Source organism: Drosophila guanche, unplaced genomic scaffold, assembly GCF_900245975.1.
Source record: "Drosophila guanche unplaced genomic scaffold, DGUA_6, whole genome shotgun sequence".
Taxonomy (NCBI): Eukaryota; Metazoa; Arthropoda; class Insecta; order Diptera; family Drosophilidae; genus Drosophila; species Drosophila guanche.
The window spans coordinates 742,890-761,372 of record NW_022995752.1 but is presented as its reverse complement, the minus strand read 5'-3'; the positions used below and the strand labels follow the sequence as shown (position 1 = coordinate 761,372).

General features: G+C 44.4%; 2 protein-coding genes across 3 annotated transcripts in view; one reads left to right on the top strand and one right to left on the bottom strand.

Moving 5' to 3' along the window:
* Positions 1-18,483, bottom strand: part of LOC117587522 — a 55,529-nt gene that overhangs the window by 24,547 nt on the left and 12,499 nt on the right. The window contains exons 5-6 of the mRNA XM_034278322.1: positions 2,917-3,144; positions 2,230-2,369 (exon numbers count right to left, since the gene is read on the bottom strand). Coding sequence (XP_034134213.1) covers positions 2,230-2,369; positions 2,917-3,144 — 368 coding nt within the window. The remainder of the gene's footprint in view (positions 1-2,229; positions 2,370-2,916; positions 3,145-18,483) is intronic.
* The window catches only part of LOC117587523, a 23,758-nt gene continuing 5,625 nt past the window's right edge, over positions 351-18,483 (top strand). The window contains exons 1-9 of one of the 2 annotated variants that reach the window (XM_034278323.1): positions 351-398; positions 5,709-5,807; positions 8,381-8,787; positions 9,296-9,468; positions 10,373-10,438; positions 11,241-11,387; positions 11,450-11,579; positions 13,581-13,717; positions 16,250-16,394. In XM_034278323.1, coding sequence (XP_034134214.1) covers positions 5,744-5,807; positions 8,381-8,787; positions 9,296-9,468; positions 10,373-10,438; positions 11,241-11,387; positions 11,450-11,579; positions 13,581-13,717; positions 16,250-16,394 — 1,269 coding nt within the window. In that variant the 5' untranslated portion in view covers positions 351-398; positions 5,709-5,743. Of the gene's footprint in view, positions 399-5,691; positions 5,808-8,380; positions 8,788-9,295; positions 9,469-10,372; positions 10,439-11,240; positions 11,388-11,449; positions 11,580-13,580; positions 13,718-16,249; positions 16,395-18,483 lie in introns of those variants that run through there. The other variant, XM_034278324.1, reaches the window with a different exon arrangement.

Genomic DNA, 18,483 nt, shown 5'->3' with positions numbered 1-18,483 from the left:
GTCTGGGATCAGATTCCGATGGGCTGGGCAGGGCAGGGGGAGCGGATTAAATTGCATTGACAGGCAGTCAGAGAGCAACTTCAACCCTTTCCATGTCATGGCGCTAAGAGAAACGAAAAAGCTTAAAGTAAACTTTGTACAAGTCGTGGTTCATGCACTCTTCAAAAGGTCAACTGCTTGTGGCAATCCCTGCACATAACACATCAGTGCAAAGTGCGTCAAATGTTGTTACATTCGCGAGCTCCCGTTTATGGAATTAGCAATGGTTTGCCAGGCGGATGATGTGTGTGCATGCTGGAAGTGATATTAAAATGTCAGAGATAATCAGTTATTGTTCAGTTTATTGCTGACAGCAAAGCTGCGAGCAAGTTCCCCATAGGAACAACGGGAAGTGAATTGTAAGAAAAGAAAACAAATTTAAGGGCTTATCGAAAAGGTGACGTTATCCGCTGTGGGGCGATCCCATAACTTATTCACCACGCACAGAGAGCCGAGCGCTAGTCAGGAATAGAACCACTGTGGTGAAGACGTAATCGGAGCAGCCTCTATTCGGCCGTTCAGCCAAAACCAATCAGGCAGCTTATTCAATGAGGAGGAATAGTTACGTGGACTTGGTTGGCATGGGCTAGAACTAATAATAGCATTAGTACCGTTGTAACACTTAATCAGCAGCACATTCGGCCCTCGGACTCGGCTGCTCAGACCCACATTCTAAAGGAGACAGGATTAGGGTGGCAATTAATGACCGAGCCCTGCCACATGTGTCTTGCGGCCTGCCGACGACGAATAGGAACGCTAAGGAATGTTAATCAAAGCCCGACCTGAAAGGCTCTTGTTAGTTTCGGTTGCCGGCGCCCTGGGAGGCGGCTCGGGGAGCGAGCGTTAGCGACGTGATTGCAAAATAATTGCATTCATTAAGTAGGTTATGGTTGGGTCTTCGGTGTGCGACCGTTAAGCAGCTGTTAACTGGGTCAAAATCGGGCGACTGTCAACGGCTGAACGCCTCCATTTTCAGCTTTAAGTTTGCCCAAATTTCGGATACACAAAACAACTGCCGCAGTGTCCCCAATTTGTATACAAATTGGGGAGTTCTATTCGGAAGTGAGTAACACTCAGGCACGTGAAATCAAGCATTCAAAATTGACTTACTTCCGGCTATTTTAGTACGCAAAAGTTAGGTCATGGGACGGACATCTAATGTGTATTCGTTTGTATAATGCAAAGTTAGTAAATGTCCAAGTGAATGACTTCACTTCGCTTCATTTTAGCTCAAATATTTACTAATACCCGCACTAGTCCCAAACATGTGTTTGCGGCTTGTAAAACAGTCATTTTTTACACATCAATGCGTCCAAGTTGGTCTTTTGGGGAGGGGCCCAGCCAGCACCAAAAAAGTGCACCTAAATGTGTGTGTGTGTGTGTGTGTGTGTGTGTGTGTGTGTGTATTGGGTATGCAGAAAAGTAATCATAAGTTCGGGCTCTGACTGCTTTAACCGGAAGCAAAATGAATACAGCTTTAAGTAATACCACCAAAATGGGTTGCTTATTGGAGAGTCTAAGGTTGAGCGCACAAAGACAGGACACATTTTGGTTGTATTATGAAGCTCTTTAAATGTTGTTGTATTGTGTTATGCCACCATTTACCGCTGAGTTCCAGTGACACCTAAAGCTTGTGCTCAAGTCATATTGTTTCGTGGTTGGGCCTAAAGCTAAGCCCCTGCCAAGTGGTCCAAGTAACAGCCGCTCGTTAGTTACGGCCATATGGTTTTTATGTAATTTAGCCACGCACAGCCAGAATCCCTAACAACCCAAACCCAAACCAGTGGCTGCTGGCTGCTGGCTACACATGTGCTCCAACTGCCTCACACTGTTGAATTTTTGATCAATCATTCGGCTGCGGTTGGGCTTCGTCCTAGAGTCTACACTTTTGGCTTCTGACAAATCTTTATCTTTGGCTTCACTTATGTATCCCTTTTGGCCGCTTCGTTTTTATTTCGTTCAGCTATTTTTGATGTCATGTTTATTGATGTGTAAAGTCATAAAGTCAAATGGAACACTTGAGCTCGAGCCTTTGAGCATCCCTTAGCCGAACCCAACCCCTGCGCTCCCGAGTGTGACGATTTCCTTTTTATACTCCTTTGATTAAAACTAGGAGCCAACTGAACCAGATTTAAGGCACTGAACGGGGGTCAATAGGCTCAAACAGCTGGCATCTGTCTATCTACTTACCTCGTTGCCTTGCTGGCATTTACCGCGGCTCCATCCTTGAACCACTGAAACTGCATGCGGGAAGAGCCCTGGGCCGTGCAGGATATGACGAACTCACTGTCCTCGCGCACGCTTGCCTGCGGTTGATTGACGCTCAGGTCCTGCAATGGAGGAACGCATGGACAGCAGTCAGACAATGTGGCACTAATTAGACATTCGACAGCCTGCGGTTGAGGTGTGGCTTCGGCTTGCTCCTGTCAGAGCTACCAATCTTGCTTGGAACCGCCTGAGGTTTGTCGGCTTGTTCCTCGTGTTAATGCAACTTAATTGCAGGCCTCTTGATGAGGCCAATTGTGCGCTCATGCAGGCCGCAATTAATAAATAATTATTCTCGTTGTTCTGGGCCGAGTGTCAAATGCCACAGTGTGGAAACATTTATTAACGATATTCCAACACGTGCCGCAATAGTTCATAAATTATTGTATCGCAAATGGAAGTGTATATTTATTACACTTTTAATAGCCATCCAGGTCCAGCACCGAAGCGTATTAATAAATGTGTTCCACTCGGCAGAAATCAATCATGGAATGCTCTTCCAATTGATTGATGTTCTCGGCGTGCAGAGTGCAGAGATAAAATATTTTTCGATTGATAAGAAATGAAATGAAATGTCTCTTTTGGAACTTATTATTTTGTTGGTCGACTCACCAGCATGTTCAGCGGTGGATTCTCATCGATGTGATGAAAATTGGCCACCAAAGTAAAGTTTCCGATTCTGCCACGTTCGACCATTCGTGTGATTGCCTCCCGAATGCGCTGCGAGTCGCCTTTGGTGCCAAAGAAGTGGAAAGTCATGTCCAAGCGTTCGGTGGAGTTCGAAATCAGCTCGAGATCGCTGATTTTTGTTATGTTGAAGTTGCGCAGCACTCGACCCAGCTGTAAAGCAGACAACATAAATATGTTCTTAGAAAAGGAAAATCCTTTAAGGCCCATCTCCCTTTCCCGCGCTAACCTTCGACTCTGGCACTCTTTCATAATTTGGAATTAATGATAAAATATTCCAGCAAATAGCACCTTTGGGCATTAAGCACGCATCCGTGTGCCAGGTATCGGGACACACCAAGTCCCAAGTTTGCGGCCAAGTAACCAGCAGAATCTTACACAGGAGAGCGCTTAGGAGCTTCGCCTTTTTTTGGGTTTGCTTTTTTCCTTATCGGACTTTAAGTTGCGGGCTAAAAGACAGACACTTTTCTGCTGAAACTTGGTGGCACCCGTGTGTGCTTAGAGCAGGACTTTGGGCGAGGCTTATCCTTGTTTAAATGATTATGCATTGTGCTTGGGCCAGCTCTTGCTGGACTGAAAGAATCTGCTGGAATAATCGAAGTACTACAAGCTTCAAAGATTACGTACAGACTGGAGTTACCTCCGAGGGAATATCTAGTTTCGTTTCTCCATTACCCACTCACTTAGTGGCACCCATTTTCCGGGGCAGACATAAGCAATTAGCGCTTTTAATTACGACGGCATTACGCTGCCACAATAGTGTGGGGAGAAATGGGAGAGAATGGGGGGGCAAGCCACGAAATCAAAAGCTGACAACGAAAGTCTTTTCGGCTTTTGCTGGACTTATTTACTGCGAAGTGGACACTATGGGTGGGCTGCTGTGGCCCCAAAACTTATTGGAAGTAATTATATTTCCCCTTCCAGCGCCCTTCAGAGAGTGCCTGCAAAACCTTGGAGCTTCAAGTGGCTTTTGAAGGTGATTTTTTTGCGGCTGCACTTTGTGACTATATCGCACCGAAATTCTCCTTTGCCCTAATTAGGAACTCTACTGGGTCTGCTCATACAAATTAGTGGGTGAGCTCCATTGTTGCGGGATCGCGAAAATAGTGGGATCAACAATGCAGAGCAGAAGTGAAAAGTAAAGCCGGGGGTCTCCAGTTCTGCACTCTTCACGAGTGGCCCGGCTCGTCGTCGCAGAGGAAAACTTCACCCGAGTTGTGTAAATATATAGTTACGGAATTAATCAGAAAAGTGCGCACAGAAAACGAAGGCAGCAAGCAAGAAAATAAATATTTTCGGTTAATATAAAAGAATTTCCTGCAGCTCCAGCCTCCTCCATTCTCGTGCACACTTCCCACTATTCTCCCTCTTCTCCCTCTCTGTTCCCATTTTTTGCTTTGCGCTTCTTTCTTTCTTTTTTAATAAATATGCCGCAAAATGAAAGATGGCAAGTGGGAAGAAAAAAAAAGTGCAACGTGCTGCAAAGTGGCTTCGGTTGTTTGGCTTGGAAGTTCTTAAGAGGCTTGTGGGGAACGGGTGAATGGGTTTGTTGGTCTTCTGCAGAACGGAACAGAATAAAGATGAGTACGGGCAGGCCGTTTGTTTGCTGTGAAGCTCCTGTGAAAAGTTGTTAAGTAAAAGTGTGGAGAAATAAGGTGCTTGAGACTACGCATTGAAATTCTACACTCAATGTACAGCATTCAACATTCAAAACTTTGTTTTCTTAGTGTCTGCTTTTTTGACTACACCTTCAAGGTGAATTCACTTGCAAGGTTACGTTGTCCGCTAGGGGGCGGCCAGTTCCTTATTCGCCACGCACAGTGAGACCTTCACCTTAAGCTGGCTGCAGGCCTTAAGTATCGAAGCAGTTTCATCGCAGAGTACAAATTAAAGCTGCATTAAGTCTGAGGCTTATTCGCTTACACTTGTGTACACATGTACGTTCGATACATGAACTCAGCGGAACTCCAGCAGATCCAGGAGCCAGGCGCAACATCAGCACTCAGGCGGCAGCGATATCCTGCTATCCCGCCTGCTCTGCTCCTACATGTATTTAATCGTATTTGTTTCGTTTTTATCTCAACTCTGTGCTAATGGCATTTTAATTTCAAGTAGACGGAAGACTTGTTTCTTATTTTCGCCAGTTCAGTACATTCGAAAATCGACTTTTGGGCAAATACTTTGCAGAGGCAGTTTTATATTTGATTGATGAAAGGAATTTAATGTTGGGTAAAAAAAGTTTGCGTGGCTACGGACCCCGTAGAGTCATGGTATTTTTAATCAAGAAATTTGAGTACATAAAATGCAAGCAGAACTGACGGTAAACTACTGATAAACGGACCTTAAGTTCTCATTTACGACTAGCTTGTCGGCAAGTGGCTTCAACGCTAAAAAGTTTAGTCTTAAAAGGTGAACATTTAACTAGACAGAGATGCTAATGCACTGACTGAATCTACTACTACTCGGAGTCGTCAGGGTTAATGGGGTGCTTTTGTTGCTGGGAGTGTATTTCTACGGCTTATGCAAAACAGAGTTATCTGTTTTGAATGCATTCAGGAGTAGCTAAAAGGCAGTGCACACTGTCAGGGGACCTGGCAACTTTTTGGCGAGGAAATTTAAATGAAAGTCTCAGTATCTGGCGGCTATGTAGATTTGGTCTGCTTCGAACACACATTTTGCCAACTAAACGCGGGCCAGTTTGGCTTATCCATTCGCAGGCACACAGCAGTGGATAGAAGGCGTTGACAGCAGGATGCCGGGCGTTGTCTTTCTAATCGTTGTGCCGACGGCAAATTTTGAACGTGAGCTGATTTACGGTAAGTCCGTGGTATGAACAACCAAATTAAGTAAGCGCTTGTGCCTAATTAAATACAAAGTTGCAATTTTGTTTACACGAACATGTAACATTCATCTAGGCGGCGCCGGCAACCACATAATCTGCCGAGCGGCCTCTCACTCATGCGCTCGTACTGTTCCGTTACCACATCCACATCCACACACCCACACTCCCACACACACCACCTACCGTAGCTACCCTACCTGTATGCATTGGGCTTAGCGCGTAATTACGTTGTTTAGTGGCGTTATTAATTATTTTATGATATCGTAAAAGTGTTTCAGGGCCTGAAAGCATTCCATGAATGTTGTATGAACTCCCATCAGACACCCACACACACACACACACGGACATAAACACTGGGATGTACATACGTAGCTTTTTTTCAACGCTTTTTCTGTGTGCTATCTTGAACAGAGTCTTAGAAGAGGCTTCTAGGAAGCTGATTTTACGAGGCAATGTCAAGAATAGGAAGAACATTCTGCCGCCAGAAAGTGTAATATTAAAATTTAATTGGCACTGAAGAAATTGAATGGATAATTGTGGAATAGAGCAGTTTGGGACGAGCATTAAACGCGAGAATCGGCCTGTGCTGTGTGTATCTTATTTAATCGTTTTGGTGACAAACATACATATACATATTTATGTACATATGGAGCTCTTCTTGTTCTTGCATTTTTTGTTTCTGGAGCGCATCTAAACTGGAAGCAAACAAACTGATTTATTTTCCTTGTGCCAGCCACTCTTTGCTTACGCAGTACTTCACACTGTACTGCATCATCCAATTGCACTCTCTCTCTCTTTGCAATTCCCTTTTGATCCTCCTCTCTCTCTCTCAAAAAGCAACCACCGCGACACACTCTGCTGAGGCGACACTCTCTCTCTCTCTCGAAGTCAAAGCTCGCTCTCAGCAACAATGCGAATGAAGGCAACAACTGTTAAGTTACTGCATAGTTTCTGTTCTTCTTTATTGCTGTTAATTCGCAATGACTTACAGTTCTGTATACGTACATTTACAGCAACTCCTATGTACACACATATGTACATATCTAAGTATGTACATTGTAGGGTGAACCTACTGCTACAAAAGTTGTATTCATTTATAAAAACTCCAACTGTCAATTTTAGCCAACCATTTATCATAATCAAAAGCGATCAGAAATGTATGTAATAAAAACTCATAAACAATGTAATTTATGAAATAAATGGCCACATGGAAATATGAGACTTAGCGTCTTGTGAAATCTGACGCTGAGAATGGCGAACAGAGCGAACAGAGCGAACAAGCATGTAGAAGTCAATTTTTTGCCAAGAGCATTAATCAAATATTTATTTTAAATACTTACAAAAAACAAGCCGAAGGCGAGGCCATCAAAGAAAATCATCATTAATTTAGTTTGTCGCTAAGGCAGCAGCAGGCTTGCTGATAATGACAATGAAGATAAGCTGATGAGTGGCGGGGTTTGGAGGCAATGAGGGCGGGAAAAAAGTTTCACTGGGAGCTGGCAACAATGAGTGCCTCAAGTCCAGGGCATAACAATGTAAACAAATAACACTTTGTTATTTGGCCCGCCAAAGTACAAGTAGGAAAAGTTAAGATGTCCTTGGCGACGTCTTAAAGTGTGTCAAATAACGAAAGTAGAAAAGGGACCGAAAATGGTATGCATGCATTTGAGTGGAATCAGTGAATGAGTGGTGTCAGAAATAGATTACGATAGATATCCGAGATTTCCGATACTTTGGGACCATTCAATGCCAGCCACCGAAACCGAAACAGAATCAAATAGTCAAAGCAGAACCAAGGACCGAGGTTATGGTCAGGTATTGGCCGAGCCACGGGTGGCAAATTTGCTGACTTTGGGAACTTTGCCCACTGGAGTATGTGTAACTATGTGAAACAAATTGTGTGACTGACAGACGCAGACGCTCCACTCCGCCCAGCAACGCTTGCGGCGAGTCTTGGGGTTCCTGGCTTCTGGCCTAAGCTCATTTAAGCTTTATTTCGGCATTTGTCAATGTGGTGGGATTTATAGTACATTTCGACGTCTGTCTGCTCCTCCTCCTTCTTGTTGGCATAATAAATTGTGATCCTTTGTGTGGTTTTTATTTAGACTTTGATTTGATTTTTCGCTTGCCACTTGCATCTACAGATGTACCTGCGTATGTATGTATGAATGTGGCTCAAGTGGAGCTTAGTGCGGTGGCAGACTTTAATTGGTAAAAATACACGCATAATAATTGCATGAAAACAATGAATATTTGCTGTTGGCAACGTGGCATTTAATTAGCGTAATTTGCGGAAAAACTGAGCTTAGCGGTCAAAAGAGCATAAACAAATGTTTATTAAACGCTTAACTGGCTGTTCAAATATCAGAAGCGTTTACGCTATTTGCAATATAAATACTTAAATGGCAATAAATTAACCGAAATGTGATACACACAAAAAAAAGTCCAGGATTTAGCATCTTCTATGGATAAGATAATCCACCTTAGCAGTGAATCAGCTTAAATTTATGTACATGTCTGCGTCACCTTTTCATTAACCAATTCCAGGCACTTCCAATGTAGCTAAAAGCGATGCTTCAGTCGGGATTGTTGGTGGCCATCATCATGGACTTCAACCCTCGGCGGGCACTGGTGTGGCTGGAGGTGCAGCTGGCGGTGGCGGTGGCGGTGGCAACAATAATCTGAACATCAATCTTCCGGAGAATAACAACACAATACTACGACTCGAAGTTGAATTACGTGACAAGAATGTGCCCAAGTATCGACGCGGTGTGGTCGGTGGGCGTGTTGGAGGTGGTGGAGGTGGTGGTGTTGGTCCAGGGACTGGACGTGTCGGTGTCGCAAGTCGACCAGAAACAGAGGGGCCTAAGCGCACTGCAGGAGCTCCCGGATCTGACACAACTGCGACAAGTGCGTCGCTGGACAAACGTAATTTAGTGGTGCCGCTTGAAAAGGTAAGTCGTTCTCCGGGCAGTTACAAGTGCCCTCGCCCTTACTCTTGCTATCGACCAGAATGTATGGTCAAGTGCGCCAGAAGCTTTGTGTTTCCCCAGAAGCACTTAAAGTCGGTTTTCGTGTGCGTTCTGCGACAAGAGTTTGATTTCAACTGCGACTGCGACTGCGACTGCGACTGTGAATGCTTTGTGGAATGCACTTAACGAGATAGAACGTGACTCGAGCGCATTGCATACTTTTGCGAAACGTAAATCGTTACCCAGATGCTATCATGTGGTAGATTATGCTGATGAATGAGGTGGCTTAGGTGCCAGCCCAGCTGAAGATTGATGAATGCACCACGTGGGGAAAAGAGGTTCAAGGCTGAGATAAATCAACAGTCGCCAAACCTTTAAATCAAATTCTATTCCGTCCAGTCCGACGTGTCCCCAGCGATCCAATTAAATGCAAAAGTTGTAAGTCAAAGGAATATTCAGCGCTAAGCTGTTGCCTGTCTTTCCTTTGCAGGTACTTGAGGAGTTACTTGTCAAGCTTGAAATTGAGCACGTTACTTGGACAACAAGCAAAAAAGGTTATTTCCATCACGTCGTTTTTCCACTGCAAGCCGGCGACGCCTGCGAGACTACTCTCCACTGTCTCACGGAACTGGGCATTGGCACTAAATTGAATTCCAGTGTCAGGTGAGTTGAGACATGCCAAGGCAAGGGCGACGCTAAACGTGCCGGGAAAGCCAAGTCACGTCGGTCGCTCCACAGTTTGCCGTGCAACAGCTGGCAGCCCCTTCGCCAGTCTCTTGGTTTTAATAAAAATGCAATAAAATGCATCTACGGTTTAGCAGGCGATCAGTTGCAAGTGCCCTTGAGGTGTAGTGAAATATTATATAGAAATTATGTTAAATTTCTGGGCTAATTTGCTACTCCTCAATGGCGTACATCTGCGTCCTGAGTAATTAAATAAACAAAAACACAACAGACCTCGAAGTTAAGCGAACAATGAACTGCACTAAGTAGCGCTTTAAGTAAATTAAGGCCAAGGAAAGGACATACAAAGACAAAAGCAGGGGAAGAGAAGAGAAGATAAGTAGGTGTGATAATCATTTAATAGCATTAAGCAGAAGCGGGGCCAAAGTGCAGTCGAAGGTGTGACCAGCTCCCAGGGAAGAGACAAAGTGCAGATGGTTTCATGCCTTCGGGCGGAGTAGTCAGACAAGGCGAAGTCTTATCCGATTAATATGCGCACAAATTCAATTAAAATTGAAGACACAAAATGTCTTACCACCATAGGAAGGCGCTGTCTACTGAATTATTCACGCATAAAACATGTGTATTTTGTGTGTCTTCTAAACAAACACATTTACATGTGTTACAATTCAAGGAGATTAAGAGGGAGCCCACGGCGCTAGGTTGATGTCTTGGTTAATGCACCATGGTGAATTTACATACAAGGTGACGTTGTTCGCTGTATTCACCACGCAGCAACCACAAAGCGCAGATTGCTCTGTGGTGAATGCGCCCTGTCTGGCGAATATTGATATGCGCTGACTTTCTGGTTACATATTTCAATTGATATCGTTCTCCCATGCAGCGTACTGCCGTGCAGCGTTAGCTATGATGCCCTCACAGATGCGTCCAACATGCGAGACGACTACAGGTAAGTGCACCCACACAGAGCGCAGTATTTCACTGTCATTGCGGGTAGTCGTTTGTCAGAATGTGAACGAGTAGTGTGCAGTAAAATGTCTTTTGTCAGGCACCCACAGGCTGGTGCTTTGTTAAAAACTAATTTCAGGTGTTCGTTCTCCAACGTGTCAAAGGCGTCAGTCATTTCATTAACTTTCACTCGCAGTCGCAGTCGCAGCCTCACTTTCAGCGCCATCCTTTTTGGTTTCTTTTATCTTTACGCCGAAAGACCCCCCCTGCTTGGCGCGTGCCCAAGTTTATGGCTGCTCTGGGGCAGACTTGCGAGCTGCTTGGAATAAGTATTGTCACAGAATTTGGACATTTACATGTGGCAAGCTGGTTTGAGTTTGATAGGATTATGACATTGGTCCTCGACACGGGTTAAATGCATCCAGCTCGGGCGCACAATTTATGTGCTCGCAATGGCAAAGCCGACACTAAATATACACACGATGACGTCTTGGCCCAGTAATTGTCACAGACGCTTGGCGCACCTGTGTGCATACACAATGAGCTCGTAATTGAGGTTAGCGTGTGCTTGGCTTGAGGATGATGCTTTGGTCAATCATTAGACCAAGACAAAGCAGTAATGAACTTGCTAAAGATACAAAAGCCTGTTTAAATCAAGGCACAGAACTTCTGTTTGAACCCAATAAAAAGGCATTGCACCAATTACACAGCTGGAGCACATTTTGATGGCACTTTTTATCCAGCCTTTACGCCAGTTTATTTTATGGCAGCGCTTATTTATTTGGCTTTTATGGTTTCTTCAGCGACGCTGCCGCGGCTGAGGATGTCTCGAAGTGGAACACTTTTGTGGAATCAATTAAATCGAAATTAACCGTCAAACAGGTGGTGGACGGAGTACGGGCCGGCGGATCCCTGTCCTTCGACTATCTCCTGCTAATTGTTACCGCCGAGTAAGTTCACGAAAAGTTTGCAAGAACCAACATCTAATTTCTCCTTTGTTGTTTGCTTTCAGCTCCTTGGCCGCCCTCGGACTGGTGGAGAATAATGCACCGAATATTGTGGCGGCCATGCTGGTCTCGCCGCTTATGGGTCCCGTAATGTCGATAACATTCGGTGCAATTATCTCCGACAAGGAGCTAATGGTAAGTGCACCATTCACATGCGGTTGTGCGGGTTTTCTGCACATAGTTTCCGAAATACATGGCAGCACATGACAACACCTGAGCGAAAAATAGTGTAGAGGTGTCTAACAGCCCATTTAAAACCGCTTTCAAAGTGTCAACACTTTTTCGTGACTTCTCTATGACTGGCTCCATGTGCGCTACGAGCAAATGACATTTGAATAATAATAAAAACCAGCAAATTGCCATGAAAGTCGTCGCTCCAATTTGCAATCCTTCCTCGGTGCCAGCTGTCAAAATTCACACACAACCAACAGAAATGCCACTGTGTGCTCTACGTACAAGTATTTGGGTTCGATTTGCGCTCTTGCGGCAAATGGAAATATTTGTAGATTTGTTTATGGACAAGGTCGATGTTTTGCGATACTTTGATGGAGCTATAACAAGTGCAATAAAGTGGATTCTCGATGCTTTCGACATGTGTGGATGTGGCAAGGTGAAAGCAACTTGCAAAATAATATTTTCTCTTCTTGTCGAGAATTAGCCTCGAGCTGCAGACAAATAATAACTCTGTTTGCTTTCTTTTGTATAAGCTAAGCAAAGCTTCTTACAATCTAAGGGCAACCTCCAAGTCACTGTAAATGAAATCTAAGGGAGAACCTCGGCTGTTCTTAAAAGTGTCCGAATGGTCACGAACAGAACTTGGCGACGCTTTTGCTTCATGAAAATTCAAAGACGAGGCTTAAGGCCACAGGCCACAGGCCACAGGCCACATAAAAGCAGTGAAATAATGGACAGTTTAAATAAAAATCCAAATAGAACAAATAATGTGCTAAATACGAGCATATATTCGTCGGCTTCCACTTCTAATGAAGAGGTGAATGAGCTGGCATGGACCTACCTTGGACTGTGCCTGCCCCCAGAGCACCCACTAGCTGTCTGCTGACACAATTTTTGCCAGAACACTCAGCCAAAACATGTACAGCCATAGCCATAGCCAGGTGTGTCTTGCGGGTGTTGACATCTGCGTACTTCAATTAAAATTTAATTGAAATGAATACACACACACACACACACACATGTCTGACTGTCTGTCTGTATGCATCCTTTTGGCCGCCTTCCTTTCATGAAGTAGCTCAAGTTGCGGCATCATAATCTTTGACATAACTCAGTTGGTGCTTAAAGCGCGAAACTTGAAGCGCCGCAAAAGTATGCTATACTTTTGGCCCATTTTTGCCCAAAAAAGTATGCTATCCCCATGTACAACCATGACTAAATATGAAATGGACACTGACTATTACAAATATTTCACACAAAACTGACCATTTCAGGCCATGAAAAAGTGCCCAAATTGATGGCAGCTATTAAAAATAATTGTAGCAGACAAAACTTGAACGGACCTGATCATATTTTCATGGTCCAATGATATTAAATTGAAATGTTTGTAAGCATTTGCATGTCGTTTAATGCTGAAAACGCAGCTTAGAGTGCATTCTGTCTACCTGCAAGTACAGCGGAAACTAGTCAAAGTTTTCACACCCAACTTTAATTTGGAGTTTGTTAAATTGTTGTGGCAACAGTTTAAAGTGCATTAGCTGGAAGGTTTGTTGTGAGGCCACTGCCCCCTTGTGTTGAACATTTTTCCATCTTGTTAGTTCCTCGGTGGCGGAAGCCTCTGCTCCGGAGCAGTTACTTTATATGCGTCACAGTTGTGTTTGACTAGCGAATGAGAGGGGACGGAGTGCAGGGCCTGGTAGTTGCTTTGGCATACTAAGACGACATCATGTGGCTGACATTAGGGCATTTTTCTTTTGTGTGTGCAGCTGCCAAGAACAGTTTTGCAGCTGTAGTTGTGTGCCTGAAAATTTGGGTTAACATGTCACGAATCTAGTCGCCGCTTCTTGGCGCTTCAAACTATGCAATATTATCGCTTAAAGTGTCGCTCCCCCTCTCCCTCTGGCATCTTTTGGCGTTTAAGTTAGTGTAACTCACCCCTCTGTGCTCTCCCCTCTGTCGTTTCAGCGCGTTGGCTTTCTCAGCCTTGTGCTGGGCATGTTCATCTCGCTGCTTTTTGGCTTCATTTTCGGTCTGATTCTGGGCACCACCGAAATGCCCTGGGGCCAGAATTCGGACTGGCCCACGGAGGAAATGCGTGGCAGGTAAGCAAGCCCCAAATCATGCCCAATCAAGCCGAACAATTACGTTAGATTGTCGAAAATACCTCACGTTCGGCGGCAACAATTCCAGCCATGAGCAATAAATTAATTCCGGGTATTTGGTCACCGATGGACTCGGCATAATCAAATCAGAATGACATTTTCTGCACTTGCGGCGCACAATGCTTCAATTCAAATTCCAATTTCGTTTTGATGTCGAATTTAATTAAGAGATATTCATGATTTGCAGATATTTGTGCTCATATCTTTGAACTCGCAAATATGCCGCTCAAAGGAATATTTTCTCATAAAAGTCTGATGTGAAGAGTATCTTTCTAGCTGCAGTGTAGGGAAAAACCATTAGGAATATTAATTAAGACTAATTATCACGAGTCATTCAAGTCCCCACAGTTCCAACAGTTGCAAAGTGACTTCGGAGTTTGCAGAAAAGTATTCAAAATCCATTAAGTATGTTAATTATCCAGTGGCGCATGAGGCACAGATTTCTGCTACTACTTTAATTCATGGCTGAATCCATGGGTGAGAATCTAACAAATTACTTGGAAATAAGTCAAATAATCCATGGGCCCGCGTTGCTCGTTAAAAGGGATTTCCTTTCCCCACTTTACTCTCTGCGAGTGTCTAGTGTATGAGCACACATTTATTATGGCATCGTTTTTTGTCGAAGGAATCTTTAGGCTGCCACGCGCGCCGTCTGTGTAAATCTGTTCCAACAACAGGCTTAGGGGACGGGACGCACACGCCCCGTAATGGAAACGGCAGCAACGGCAATAAATTAAGCTCAGCCACAGAATTTGCCGGAAGTTGCGTGAAATGAGTGAATGTGTGTCGGCAATTGTGTTAATTGCACAAAATAAATTGTTAAAACAATAATACACAATGCGAGAGACGCTGCGTCGGGTCTCTGACATCTAAATGTGCCCAGCAGATACACAGATATCTGTATAATTAAGTGTGTGGGCTTGGGCTTGGGCTTGGGTCCCATGACTATCCACATCTCCATCATAATAATAGCACCACACACTCCCAGTGAATTCTTGCAGATTCTTGCGTGTGCCTATCCGGAGCATGCCATCAGCGTGAATTTTCCTCTGGTCATTCCTTGGCCGATCCATTGTTGGCGTGCACTCAACTCAGTAATTGTGGCACGTGGCACAGACGATGGGATTGGTCAGCTACTCATTGATAAAGTACACACAAAAATGCATGAGTTAGGAGCGCAAAGTATTCCCTTTTATTAAGTGGCTGACGTTAACAGAAAGTTCGAGTTGGAGTAAATATTTTGCAGAATAATTTTGGCCAAAGGGTCAAAAGCAGGTTTAGTGCAGTGTAAGATATTGAACAAATGTTTTGCTTCTGCATTTCTGTGGTTAACTTGAAACAGAACTAACAGCAGCTTATGTTTTAGTACTTTTTAGTTTTATTCACCATTTAATGACACGAACAGAGAGACGAGAAAGTTGGCTAAATTTTAGCAGCGCTATTTCTAAAATGTTTCAACACGCGACTCGAGCAAAGTTGAGGCAATTCAAGCCCTAATTCGCACTCATTTGCATTACGAGTTTCAGCCATTAGCAATTTGTAGGCCTAACCAAATGTTTTTGGACCATAATTGAGCGTAAATTGCCGCCGTGTAATAAAGTGATTTTTGGAATAAAAAGTTTCAACTCTAACATTCATAAATTAAACTCACACCTAGGAGGGCGCAACAAAGCGAAAAAGTTAAAGCGCCATTAATCAAGAAAAGTTGCTCCGAGCTATAAAAAATATGCACAATTTTCATATACATGGGCCAGGCAGGAGTTCAAATGAGGCGAATGAATCAAAGCCAAGCAAGGCGGAGCATAACTTAGGATACCCTTTTCGGTTGGAGTATTATACGCGTAACTATCAGTACATATCAGAGACAAAACATTTGAACTGGTTATACAAGAAGGACAAGTGTAACTTCCTTTCTTTTTGCATCAAGGCTATGCCCCCCAGAAAGAGTGTTAGAAAACGTCGCAATGAAAAGTTTTGCAACATTTTTCGCCATTAAATAACTGTGACTTCTGACTCGACGAGCCCCGGGCGCCCAGGTTGCTTGTCGGAAGTGATAACAAAGCCGCTGACACTTGACAAACTTGCGCGAGTGTCAGAAAATCTTCGTGGAATGAGCAAAAAAGTCAGCGCCACCTGGCAACAGAGAGAGAGAGAGAGAGAGAGAGAGAGAGAGAGCCATGACCCATGCCAGGAGAGCGGCGCGAGTCGGATAAGCAGCAGTGTCAGCGACAATCGTCGGTTGTTGGCCAAACATTCGTCTTAATGTGACTTAATTTACAGTTACCAGTTTGCGCCACACCCCGCCCCAGCGCCGCATCCGACAATGGAAACATTTAGTGGGGAGGGTGGACATTTGTCATTTGCCTTCTGTTGTACTCTTAATTAATTTTCATAATTCGTTTTGTGACTTTTCCATTTGCCAGTTTGCAGTTGACTTTTTCAATAATAATTTCCCTCTTTTCCAATACACAGGGGCAATGTGCGCGCCTTGTGGATGGGCGTTCTATGGGCGTTAACATCTGGCACTGGCGTGGCTGTGGCCTTGCTGCAAGGCTCGGCGGGCCCGCTGATTGGTGTCGCCATTTCGGCCTCCCTCCTGCCGCCCGTTGTCAATTGCGTGAGTAGCTAATTAATGTGTGTGTGTTACGCCCGAATGCAAAACGTAATCTAGCTCTGAAGTATGCTTAATTGGTAAGCCGATACCTGAGGCCAACAAAAGACTCTTTCGGCATACAAGAAAATGAAAACACTTTGATGGAAAAGATTTCCCGGAACCTTGTAAAAATGTGTCCCATTAGCGAGCTCTTAACGTAAAAAAGAACTGCGCAGTTGATAATTTCGGGGGGATAAATTCTAATCCTGATCAAATCATTTAATTCCCAGTTCAAAGCTTTCTTTTCAAGTTAAAGTCGTGTCGAAGGAACGATAAAGTTCTCTATTTATTACAGCCAAGTTCATAACTATAATTCAAGTGTTGCAATAATACGAAAACCTACCAGAAACTGCAGGACATTACGGATTGGTTTAGGGAAAAATGCAAGCGAGAATGGCAGAAGTTTTGGTCATGGAATTTTTTGTGGGTTGAACTCTTAAGAGAGCCTCGCCATAAATTAGACTGGAATACAATTTGCTGATTAATCTGAAGTGCATTGCCCAAAAACTTTTCCCCATAAATCTATCCGCCTGCAGGAGTTTGAGCAGAGAGAGAGAGAGAGAGAGAGAGCGCTCTCAGTTCTCAGCTGTTTTCCTACTTTGTGTGGCGTAACCGCAACGAGTGCATAAATTTCGACCCAATTTTCAAGTGCAAGTTGTGAATCCAAACCATAAAGCCTGTTTCCCAACTGCAAGCGGATGTTGCGTAAAATTATAAAGCGAACACGCACACTGCCAGAGAGACAGCAAAAGGCACCAAAGGGAAGCTCAGACAAGAACTGGCACATAGCAAAAGGCAGAGCAAAAGGCAGAGCAAGAGCTACACAAACAAACAAGCAAACAAACTCGCCCCAGCATCGCCGCTTGGCTGACATTTATCAATGCTGACAGAAAGACAAAGGCGCGGCTGGAAGGCGTAGGCCACAAGCATGACAAAATGATGCAAAAAGCAAATTATGGATACTGGGGTAAATGGGCTAATGGGGGGAAGAGGAGAGAGGAGAAAGGAAGCTCCGAAGCTCCGAAGCTCCGAACCGAACTTTAACCGACTAAAACAATGGCGCCGAAATCGCTTAATCATGGTGGCCACTGCGCTGGTCGAGCATGTGTGCAAGTGCCGCTTCTACGCCTCTTTCCATTTGTTCCGTCAACTTACACGGGTACGAGCTGCTGTATGGGCTGCATAAATCAGCGGCACGCACTGAAACTGAAGTGGCCAACGGTCGTTCTTGCTTTTGTGCAGAGTAACAAAAAAAATGCGTGTTGCAATTAATTTATATTTAAATTAATAAAACTCACATTATTACATCTGTACATACATGTATGTAAGTATGTACATACGTCTTCTCGCACATTTCTTGCAAAATGAACTCCAAACTTCAGAGAAAATTTACGGCCCTTACTTTCCAATCCAAACACACAATAATTTACGGAGCAATGATCATAAATTCGAATAACAATGAAAAAAGTAAGTCGGGGAAAAGAAATGGCTTGAGCTTGCAGACAATTGGAAAAGCACGGACAAAACACACACACACACACCCGAAGAAGATACACAGAAGGCACGCACCATGGTGAAATAACGAACAAGGTGACGTTGTCCGCTAGCTTATTCACCACGCACAGAGAGGCAAGCGCTAGCGGTGACTCCCCGTGGTGAAGACGTCACCTTGTACATAATTCACCTTGGCTGGCACTTTCGGACTTGCTGAGTCTTTACAATTTATAATAGCAAAGGAAAATAAATACAAAAGCAGTGAATGAAGAAAGTAGAAGAATAACAGAAGGGGAAAAAAATGCGACAATGAAGTTTTATTTGCGAGTTCTGTGTGTGTCCCCCCCACGCACACACATGCTCGTACTCTTACTGTAAAGTTATAACAATTCAAGGCCGGCTGCCACACTACTTTGTATGCCAAAGCCAACGGCATTCCCCCCCCCCCCCCCCCCCCCCCCCCCCCAACAGTTCGCCGGCCCACCCCTCCCCCCCGAGCGCCCGGCCCCCCACACACCACCACCCCCACACCCCACCCCCCCCCACCCCCACCCCCCAG